This window comes from Zea mays, chromosome 4 (genome assembly GCF_902167145.1).
Source record: "Zea mays cultivar B73 chromosome 4, Zm-B73-REFERENCE-NAM-5.0, whole genome shotgun sequence".
Taxonomy (NCBI): Eukaryota; Viridiplantae; Streptophyta; class Magnoliopsida; order Poales; family Poaceae; genus Zea; species Zea mays.
The window spans coordinates 191600342-191611782 of NC_050099.1; the positions used below are offsets into that span (position 1 = coordinate 191600342).

Consider the following 11441-nt stretch of genomic DNA (forward strand, 5'->3'; position numbering starts at 1 on the left):
ACGACAAAGTTTGCCCGAACTTGGCCTCGGGCGAGCCGGGGGTGCGCCCACTGCCTGAGGAGGCCCTCGGGCGAGGAGTGAATCCGTTCGGGACTACTGTTCTTGCCCGAGGTGGGGCTCGGGCGAGACGAGATCGCGTCCCTTGGTAGATGAGGCTTTAATTTTGAGTTGTGCTTATCAGTCTTTACGGTCTGTTTTGAAGATGTTTTCCAGCCATGCTTAGGAGTATTGGGGGTACCCCTAATTACGGTACCTGACAATATGGGGGGAAATCTATACACCACACACATACCGACAGATCTAAGAACAACAGTGGCAGGATATATCAGTGCACAAAACATCATTTACATGACCTTCAACAATTAACGTTGCATCCAACACATAACTTAGCCAACTTAAATAAATGCTACTTTGCCACACCACCGCTAATTGCATATCTATTCTGGAGCAGTTGCAAACGGGAAATACTAAAAAATAATTGACTATACCACACTCGATGTCCACATTTACCTACTAGTTAACATCCATAAGCCTAGCATAGCAGCAAATAAAAAGAGACCAGAACCTCAGAGGGAAACTAGAGGAGAGGCTCACCAATCTACCAAAGACTATTTACAAAGCACAACATGTTGCTGATATCATCAAGGGTCTATATATTGCACAAAATAGTAAACAGTGATAATGATCCCATTGAGTATAGTAGCAGCAGATTGCAATTTTTGAAACACCCTTATCAAAGGGGCAAAGAAAAGACGATGGACACTACTACTACGGACCTTTCACAAATAAATTATCTACACAACCACAAAAACTAATGGATTCATCACTCTTGATCCTCCACATTTCAGATTTTGCAAGAAAATGTTCCATACTATTAACTTGATGTGTCAACTTCCTTCCCATGGTCTCCATTTATCGTTCTTCTCGATCTTTTTAACCATATGTTATAGTCCATTGGGTATGGGGTTCCGCAAAGACTATCAACATAATCCGCAAAAGCTTTTAACACTACTGAGACGTCGCCCAGCTTCTGTTGTATAACTCTCCTTGACCATGATGTCTCTCTCCACTGAAGGGAACTTTCAACTGAGTCAAGCTCTGGGCAAACTCCACCGCAAGAGAAATATAGAAGATACATTAAACTTTCTGCATCAGATCCTGCACATAGCTTGCCTTCCTCGAGCACAAATGTAGATGAGAAGAACAGATTCATTATAGGTCGATCCCTATCTTCTAGGATAGCGCTAGCGTGACCCCATCCAATTAGTACAAAATATGGATGGCTTGAACCATTACCAACACAGATCACATTCTCTGGTCGGATATCACTATGATGTATTCCTGGAGATGCTACTGCAGCAAGAGCAGATAAAGAGTCATGGCAGCATCTCATTGCATCCTCAACACCGAACAATCCATTCTGTATCAGATTTGAAATGGTCTGGCCAACTGGTGAGGTGACAAGGATTGGAGTACTGCACCATGGATGACCACAATTTCCATTTGAGTTAGGCTTATTGCATGTTCCTGGATGGATGACCCATCTAGAAGATGCCATCTGTGGTATATATCTGCTAGAAATGCCTCTTTGCTTCATCAAAGTCAGTACTTTGGTCTGCCTGTGCACTTGGTACCAACCATGGCTGGCGCGAGATCGAGGGTTGTACCCGCCGAGCCTCAAGACCGGCACAATGAGCATCTTCTGCGTCGACGACGAAAAGAAGATGGTGGTAACCGGCGCGCTCGACGGCAATGGCGGTGGTGGCTGGCACGCCCTCTGGGTGTTCAACGTCAAGGCCAAGAGCTAGACCATGGTGCGCTTGCCATTGGAATTTGTGAGCTTCATCTTCTCCGTCGTGTCCATCGGAGATCTGGCGTTGGAGTTCGTGTTGACCATTATAACAACATTTACGCTATATCTGACACTATTTACAATTAGACGTGAGGATTTTATGATCATGAATATGATGTCCTAGAGATATCCACATATCTCAAGTTGGCTCGGTTTTTCCGGTAACCACCTGGATTCGCGCACGCCTGATACGTGGGGGTTGTACGTGACATCAGCTGACCATTGTAACCGCATTTATGCTATTTATACTCAAACTTGAGAATTTTATGATCATGAATACCACATCACACATATATCCACGTCTTTCATGTTGGCTCGGTATTTACGTTAACCACCATGATTCACGCATGTCTGTTACGGAGGGGTTGTACGTGACATCGCGCTAACGATTTAACGATTGTAACAATATTTACGCTATATCTGGCACTATTTACGCTCAAACTTGAGAATTTTATGAGCATACATACATTTGTCCTCAATAAAGTATAATCCAAATGACTAGCAACGCAAACTCGTTTGTATATATTACGGTCCTGTTTACAAGCTAATTTTATAAAAACTGTTTTTTACTAAACACCTATTTCTCAAACAGCTTTATAGTTGAACCTCTTTTTTTTATCCTCTGACCAAAGGAATGAAACAGATGAGCTAAAAAAGTAGCATTTCATAACTTTCCCTCTCATTTCTATCTCTCTCTATACTTTACATGAAACTGTTTTGCCAAACAATTTTTCTAAAATAGGTTAGCTTCACCAAAAAAATGCTTGTAGGGCTTTTTAAAAATAAAAATAAAATGGCTTTAATACCGAGATCTATAGTTACAAATCGGGAGTAGTAGCTTTATATGCTACTATCGATATACAAACCGAGAGCACAGTACATATGGTCACACTACTACAGGTGCACGCATGTATTGCCGCTTATAAATGTGGGAAAAAAAAGATAACCCGTTTCTCTAGCAATGGAAAGAAGAAATGACAAAAACACGGCACACACACAGAGAAGGATGGTTTTTTTTCACTGATGGTCGTCTGATGGAAACACTTGTTCCGTAGTGTATACGTGTGGACGTGTGGTTAATTTCATGCAGGAGCTCTCCCTTAAACCTTAATCACTGCAGCAGCAGCAGCAGCCGCCGCCGCCTCCTGATGAGCGGCGGCGGCGACCGCCGAGAAGGTCTTCTCCATGACTTTGAGCTTCTCGGGAGGCGGGGCCGCAGCGACCGCGTCGGCCGCCTGGCCGTATGCAGCAAGGATTTTTGCGATCTTGTCCTTGTCCCCCTCCGCGTAGGCCTTGTTGATGTTGGCGTCGGTGGCGAGCCTCAGCTTGAGCACGGCGTCCGTGATCCCCAGCTTGCTCTTGGGCGTGTCCCCGGAGGCGATGGTTCCGCTGAAGGCCTTCTCCGTCTTGGCGTAGGTCTCGCAGAAGGGCTTGTCGACGGCGGGGCACCGGCCCGGGTCCGGCGCCACCGCGCCGTCGAACGCGAACGCCATAGCGCGGAGCTTGTTGTCCGGCGTCGCCGCGATGACGGCGCCCGCGGCCTTCTCGTAGGCGGCGGCCACGCTCACGTAGTTGTTCTCGTCCCCGGAAGACGTCGCCTTGGACAGGGACACGTCCATGTTCAGCTGCTGCTGCAGCACGGCCTCCACCGCCTGGGACCGCTTCTCTGCCGTAGCGGCGGCCACCACGCCGTCGAAAGCCTGCCGCGTCTTGGCGTCCATCGTGGCCTTGTACTTCTTCGCGGTGGTCCACTGTGCCGGCAGTGCCCGCGGATCGGCTTCCTCCGCGAGCGCTACTGTGGCGATGGCAGCCAGGACGACGGCGACCATGCTGAGTCGGAGGAGGAGGAACACCTTGGCCGCCATTGCTGTAATCGATCGATCTGTTTGTGCTAACAAGCAGTCCGGGTAGTGTTGAGAAAGAGAGAGGCAATATATAATAGGGTTCCAAAGAAGAAGATGGACTATAAATAGCGGATGGTGTGGTAGGCCAAGAGAGATTCATGGCTCCAAATTTTAAGTGGCCTAGCTACCTCCATCGATTCATTCCATGTGCATGGATGGTTGCTGTTTGGTCGGTCCATGCATTTCTGCTATTTATAAATAATCAAATTTATAAAATGCTACATCGGAGTTAACATTTATTTATTTTTTCTATCATGAACAAAAGCTAGTAGTAGTCAGTTCCCTATTACCAGAAGTTCATCTTAAGATAATAAATATGTTTCAACAGACGTTCATCTTAAGATAAGGAAGACACCAAGATCACCGAGCCATCCCTTCCCTTGCACATTTGCCGCCACCTCCCTCTTTCCACCCATTCCCTATTACCAGAGTCAGCACAGCACCTATTTTCAAGACACGGTATCCATTGCAGCTGCTAATTAGATATTCTGTTCAGAAGAGAGTTCATCTCATCAAGAAGACATCTATCTACCTCTGCATCCTCAATCAAAGTTTTGTTTGAATGTTTGCAATACGGTGAAAAGGGTAGTGGAGGCTCTATTACCATGGGATCAAGCTCAAGGTACCATTGAATAAAGCACTGATATCTCACATTGGTTAGCACTATGAAAGTAAGTGGACAAAGATTACAGCCTAAAAAATCAGCAATACAGCACTTTACATCCTTATGGTGTCATATAATCTGCACAAACCCTCATGCTATCATATCAAACCAGAAAATCACTCAGGACATTTCGGCTCCCTACAGCCTGCAATCAACAATAGATGGGTAACATAATTAGCATTTCTAACTTCTTGGCCATTGTCAAACAGAGCAAATTAAAATCAAGTGTAGACAGGAGCTAACAAAAAAGAGAGAAAGAGAGAGCTAAGCTAGGAGCTGGTTTTTGCCCAATGTTCAACAGGGCCTTCCTGGTGTTAGAAACCTTGCCCTGCAGGACAGGAACACTGGATAGCATATTAACAATGTATTGTTGACTAAAATAGAGAGTGGATTGTGGCGCACTCCAATAAGAAAAGGGAAAAGCACACGCGCGAACAGTTGTATCCTCCATAAACTATCATGAAACCGTATGGAACATGAGAAGGTAACAAACATATAAAAGTTGCAGGATTCAAAAACTAGCATAGATATATTGCCATTCTTAGTTCTATAGCAAGCACTGACATAGAGGCACTAATTTCTTGGGCACTACAAATTTAAGCACTGCACTGTTTCATGCAATCACTCTATTGAACAACCATGAAGGAATACAATCCCTACTATATTTAAGCGTGAACAAATCCTTCGTGCATCTTCTTCCAGCGAGCGAGCCATCCTGCTCTCCCTGGCCAGCGGGCCGTGGAAAAAATCAAAAAATAAATGCGGACAGCATTTAAGAATCGAACCCTGGCCGTCACTACGGGCAAAAGCACCGTGTAACCAATATGATATGGAGGATGTCTAATCTTTTTATATAGTGAAAAAGGCAAGGATGTGAAAAAAAAACCAGTACCCCTGCCTTATCATTTATGCTTCCATCTTGATCTTCATTCCATCAACAAAGTGCTATCTGAAACATAGAAAAACAGAGATAGAGAAACACAGCAACCGATTAACTGAAAATATAATTGGAGCTAAATATGTGGATTAGGCTGTCAAATTAGTAACATCGTCAACCTTTCAAAACCTGAAGCACAAGAAAAAGAATGAAACCATCTGTCCTAACCAGTGCAAAATCATTAGCCAGTAGCAATGCAGGTTCCAACTTACAAGTATTTCAACACTCTACACACTACTTTTTTTAATAATGCTCCATGGAAACATCTCCATTGCAACCTGAAAACAGATGCTAACATGTGAGCGCTTGCTGCTGCAACCATGTAAAGAGAGACCTTCCTTTGGAGTTCAAATAAGAAGGCAAAACATTTAGTGCATAATAAATTGTTTTCAATTCAAAAAATAGTACATAATAAATTGGCTGCTCTGCATGTCTAAACAGTCCCATTTTGCACACAGCTGAATAGGTAATCTAGGATATCAATTTTCCTCAAGTTGCAGGAATTGAATCTGTAAGATGCAAGCAGAACTGACAAAACTGGTTGTAAAACACATGGAAAACAAATACACAGAAAATTTGAGATATACATAAGCTAAGAAAAAAAATCACAGGATGCAGCCTATGTCAAAAGACATCAAGAACTAGGATAAACAAAAGCCCGTGTTGACAAGAGAAACAGAATCCTAACTTTGTGGGCTGGGCTACAGAATCATCACTAAACCATTTCTTCCAAAAGGAGCTCTTCTTCCTCTCTTCTTCTTTGCTCAGCCTTTCTCTTTTCGTTCTTCTTTCTTGTCTCCTCACCTATAGCATTAGCAATGGCAATAGGTAACCAAAATCCAGGCCTTTCGAGAAACTGGGCTCGGTGCAGAATCATTGCATCACGTTCTGTCACACCAATGCCCTCAAATGTCCATAAGGAAACAGTGGCAGTGCCTTTAAGGCCCAAGGAGTACCATCCAAGGCCAGAAACAGCAATGTCCATACTGTTGACATCCCAGCTTGCCCCAGACACCTCAATAGATCTTCCTGTCCAGTGACCCAATTCATCGACTCGCTCTGGGCCAATTGGTGGCTGAACAGGGAGAACATATGAGTCAGTATGATACACAGAAATTGGCAAAGTATGCATATTTTTCTATTTCATAATTCAATTATAGATGCAAAAACTCCAGTTACAATTGCATGGGACACATCACGTAATAGCAGGTTTGTTTATTCAATTAACATAAGGCATGTACTGTTTATAATAAGGTAATCTTACTACCAAATAATCGGCAAGTGGTATTCCATTAATGCTAGCTAGTTGTGTCTTGTAATTACAAGAAACCTCCAGAAGGTTAGAACAGATTTACCTGAAGTCTGATGCCAAAATGTTTGTCTCGCAATTCATCAGAATTTTCAGTCTTTCCAAGATGGAGGGGAACATTGGAAGATGCCCAAACAGTTATATAGATAGTTTGCACTGATGATTTTAGCACATCCAGCCGTGCCAAGCCTCCAATATGTACGGATTGTCCTACCTGTAACAGTTTAGAGCCATTAACTATGCTGGCAAACTAAAATGTTGTTATCTTACAAAGTTCTGTTTAAGACAAGAATGCTAGGAAGGTGTGGGAATTCAGATTTCGCTCTTGGGATAGAAGCATCAAGCATGGACTTTGACATACTCATGGTATTATGGTGTTAGTGATATGCCTCTAGTACAGGAACAAGAGCATGAGCATGTGCAATGTGGGTTATTTCAAACAAAATGATCGGGTTCATATAACTGATTGCACAAAATAGTCCTTTCCAGTTACATCCCATCATGGACCCTTGTAGATATTAAATCCATATTTAAATAACTATATTACATCATATTTCAATAATTATACAGGTCAACAACCTTAATGAAAAAATGACAGAACTAGTAATCAAGCCACTTACTTTCACCCTGAAGGATCGTGGCCGCATTTCTTTCCTTATTTCAACCATCTTCCGTTCCTCATTATTTAATCTCATTGCCATTATGTAAGGATGCAACAGGCCAGGAGTGTCATACATCTTTGCCTTTGCAGGTAAAACACCTGTTACCCTCAATATGCCTAATGTTGTTCCCGGGACAGCAGCTTCAGTCAATCTTGTGATCTTAACACCCTGTTTCTTTGCAAAAGCATTGATCAGCGTAGATTTCCCAGCATTCTGTGCACCAATCACCCAAACATTGCTACGAGGTCCTGCTGACTCCTTGATGTATGTAATTAGGTTTCTAACAGCCAAATCTCTGTGGACGCTGATCAAGAACACACCATCTAGCTTGGGTGCTCCCAAAGCCTTAGCACGGCCACGGACCCACTTATCCAACCGCACTCCCATTTGCTGCCATGGAAGCAAATCCACCTTTGTACCAACAAGAACAAGTCTCGGCGTTTCACTCGCCTTTGAATTTCTCCTTCCTTCAAGTGCCTCGAACAATGACTTGGCAGCTCGCTTAGGAAACGACCCATCGAAGTCTGCGCAGTCCACCACCATGACGATGACCGGGGTACCAGCTGACCGCTTCATGAGCCGAGACGAGATGAACCGATCGAAATCAAAGTCCGGGATCAGGTTCTCAGCCTTGTCATTCTTCACAAGCCCATAGTTCCTCAGCGAGTGGCACCGGCTACAGACGAGGGCTGAATCCTCCTCGGCCTCAGCCCTTTTGGCCTCCCTCGCCTGGCGCTTCCTCTGGGACTTGGACAGCTTCTCTTTCTTCATCCTCTCGATCGTTTCCTCAGTGATGTTCCCGTACCCGACACCCGGCAGGGTGAAACCATCCAGTTCTTTCCTCCATTTCTCATCCTCGTCTTCTTCCATCTCCTCCCAATCAGAGTCCCAATCGCTGGCGAAAGCATCGGTATCAGTGGCGCTTTTCACCGGTAACCCGTCATCTTCGTCCCCCTTATCGAATTCTTCAAGGAACTCATCGATATCGCTGTCCAGACCCTCCAGTTCAGCATCCGACGCGTCATCCGCCACCCTCCGATCATCATTATCATCTTCTTCTTCAAGAAACGCATCCGTATCGGCGGCCAGGAGCACTTCTCCACTTCCTCCCGTCTCGTCCTGGGAGCTGCGGGAGGGGTTCTTGAAGAAGCCAGGGAGGTTGGGATCCTCATCCTGCATAAAGACCCCGCATCCAGGACATACAGGCCGGCCGACGGCGGCGTCCTCGTCATCCCTGCCCTCGCTGATGACCGGGGCCGGAGGACTGCTACGCCTGCCGGCGGGTACGGTGGAGGCGGAAAGGCTGCGTCTTTGGAGCAGGAATGGCTGGGGGAAGAAAGGGAGGAGGCGGGGAGGTGGAGCTGCCGAGCAGAGGAGGCGAAAGGGAAGGCGAGCCACCGCCGCGGCAGGGATTGAGAGGAAGGGTTTAGCAGCCATTCTGGAGCTGCAGCGGCGAAGAGGAATCGAAGATGAGAACTCGTTCGGATGAGGTGGAGGGAAAGAAAATACATGTGAAATTGTCTGCCGGCTACAGTATTTCCTAGCGATTCGATCCAAACTACGCTTTGCATCAATTCACTTTTCCTCTCCTCTTGTTACTATGATCGGGTATCATGGAAACTATATTTATTTTATATTTTTATTTGACTTTGAATTTGAATGCGGATAGCCAAATATGAATGTTCTCATCGTATGTTGAATACGAAACTAGTCAGATATGGATATCATCGGCAACGATTTTTTAATACCGTGTAAGATATTATTTCACACAAATCATGGTTGTTATAATCATTTAACCACTTCTTGAGTCCAAATAATTTTGAAGATTGTTGGGGACTTGTTCTCAAATATTATGAATTAAAAACAAGGCAACACAAGATGTTAAATGTCAATACCCTTCGTCCTTCGAAGCATTATTTCCCTTAGGACATAATGATCTTCAGACGAAGGTCATGAAAGACATACCTTCATCATCGTAGTATATGTTAAACAAAAGAAGAAGGATATAAAATATGGAATATGAAGTAAAATGTAGACAATTATATGTTGTTATCAATTCATTTCTGTATTATTATTATTGAAGAATAAAAGCGACATCAAGTTACAGATGTACCTTCAGTTTGGAAGGAAGTAAAAGCACAAGCGTGACGCAAAAAGCAAATGCCAAGTCAGCGTGAACAGTACGGGGGTACTGTTCACCTATTTATAGGCACGGAACACACCCCACATAAAATTACATCCATGCCCTTTACATTTGGTAGTAGTTCTATAGTAATCCACCGAGGTTTAAATAGCCTTTTCATCTTTAAGTCGGTTTCCTTTTCTGCAGTCACGCCGAAGCTTTCCTGCTCACTTCTTCGGCGCTGTATCAACTTTCGTATTCTTTGAGCTTCTCCTACTGTGGTACCGATTCGGGTCCAAAGATGCTTGTTCACACATTATACTCCAGAAACACTGTTAAATCCTGTTTTTGAGGACCTTCGGAGCCGAAGGCCCCCAACAGTAGCCCCTCGCAATGTTAATTTGTTAAATCGACAAATTCAGATTGCGACATGGACGAAGGCTTTAAGCCGAAGGTCCGAAAAAACACCTTCCCTTTGCTAGAATAGCAACATTCACTGACAGGCGGGGTCTTTCAATCTTTCACGCACTGGGCGTATAAATAAGAGCATACCGCGAGCTCATTTTGCACGCTCTCTCGCCAGCTGTTCTCGCTCACTCAATTTTTAGCTCTTGCGTACCAAGGTTTGCTTAGCTTTTTAAGTTTTTAAGCTTCGGAGCTGAAAACAGTTTTTTAGTGTCTCCGAAGATGTCTGAAGATAAGAAGGCTGCTGCTGAGATGAAGCTGAGTCTTGATGAAGAGAAGAATCTGGGGTTTCTTATAGCAATGTCGAAGACCAATACAGAAAAAATCACCAAAGAAATTTTAGAAGATTTGTCTGAAGATACTGATGACAGCGACAGTTATGATGTGGATAGTAGTGGTGAAGACTCCGAAGATCGCCCCTGGCGACCAAGCCATTCAGTTTTTGGCAAGTCAGGTATCAAAGAAAATCATCTTGTCAACATGAGGGGAAGGTACTTCCGGGATTTATCCATTGTGAGGGCTGACGAAGGAGAAAAAACTTGTCCGACCCCTGAGGAAAATGAAGTCGTAGTGTTCCGAAGCTTTTTGAAAGCTGGACTACGATTTCCCCTGAGCAGCTTTGTCGTAGAAGTGCTGAAAATATTTGAAGTCTATCTTCATCAACTTACCCCCGAAGCAATTATAAGGCTAAATATCTTCGTGTGGGCCGTGAGAAGCCAAGGTCTGGAACCTGATGCGAAAAGTTTCTGCAACACACACGAATTATCATACGAGACAAAACCCTGGGGTAAGGAACAGTATCACAATAATTTTGGCTGCTACAGTTTCGTTTCTCGGTCTGGGTCAAGCTGCCCCGTGCCAATATTTCGGAAGAGATGGCCCGGCGACTGGACGACAGAATGGTTTTATGTGAAGAATGACCTGAAAGCACGGGAAGACATTAAAGGTATAATTATGCGCCCTATTTGGCAAAGTTTCGGCCTGCGAAGGCCGAAGGTTGAGATGAATGAAGCCACCGAAGAATGCCAGAGAGCCTTCGGAGTTATTTGTTCTTTTATTGGAACAAGAGATTTGGTCCAAGAGCATATTGCCTTCAGAGTATGGCCGCTCGCGGAAAAATGGGAAATGCCACAAGAGACCATAAAAGAGGCTGACGAAGGTGGACTTATCAGGCTGAAGTATACTTTCAAGTTCGGAGATAAATTCATTGAGCCAGATGATGACTGGCTAAAAAGCATTGAAAATTTAAGTGATGAACTACTTGGGGCTTACTCGAAGGCCGAAGATACTGCACTGTCAGCGGCCTTCGGAGGCCGAAAAAAGAAAAGACTGAACCGAGTGTTTGACGCAATCGGGTTCGTCTACCCTGACTATCGATATCCCATCCGAGGGCAGAAAAGAAAAAGCACAACCTCTGCAAAAGAAGAAGCTGCAGCTGCTCCTAGTGAACCAGCACCGGAAAGAAAAAAGATAAAGATCCTCACACATCGGCCACGCTATATTGAACCAGCTTCGGTGCCTGAGTT

General features: G+C 44.4%; 2 protein-coding genes across 11 annotated transcripts; both read right to left on the minus strand.

The window, feature by feature from the left end:
* Positions 1–2625: 2625 nt before the first annotated feature.
* Positions 2626–3761, minus strand: LOC100192566 (uncharacterized). Its single transcript, NM_001137781.2, has one exon. The coding sequence runs from the start codon at positions 3715–3717 to the stop codon at positions 2953–2955; it is 765 nt and encodes a 254-aa protein (NP_001131253.1). The 5' UTR covers positions 3718–3761; the 3' UTR covers positions 2626–2952.
* Positions 3762–4106: 345 nt separating this feature from the next.
* LOC100281405 (IMP dehydrogenase/GMP reductase) lies at positions 4107–9021 on the minus strand. 10 transcript variants are annotated; one of them, XR_002750439.2, is made up of 6 exons: positions 7287–9021; positions 6713–6880; positions 6046–6432; positions 5570–5635; positions 5313–5369; positions 4329–4565 (listed from the first exon to the last, which is right to left on the minus strand). XR_002750439.2 is itself a non-coding variant. In XM_020551535.3 (4 exons), exons 1-3 carry the CDS (start codon positions 8763–8765, stop codon positions 6073–6075), a joined length of 2007 nt encoding a protein of 668 aa, XP_020407124.1. In that variant the 5' UTR covers positions 8766–9021; the 3' UTR covers positions 4390–5635; positions 6046–6072. The 10 variants fall into 10 exon arrangements, 2 of the variants coding, with proteins under 2 accessions (XP_020407124.1, NP_001339103.1); XR_002268612.3 differs by having other exon boundaries at positions 4390–4565; positions 5477–5635; XR_002268610.3 differs by having other exon boundaries at positions 4107–5369; positions 5477–5635.
* Positions 9022–11441: the final 2420 nt, after the last annotated feature.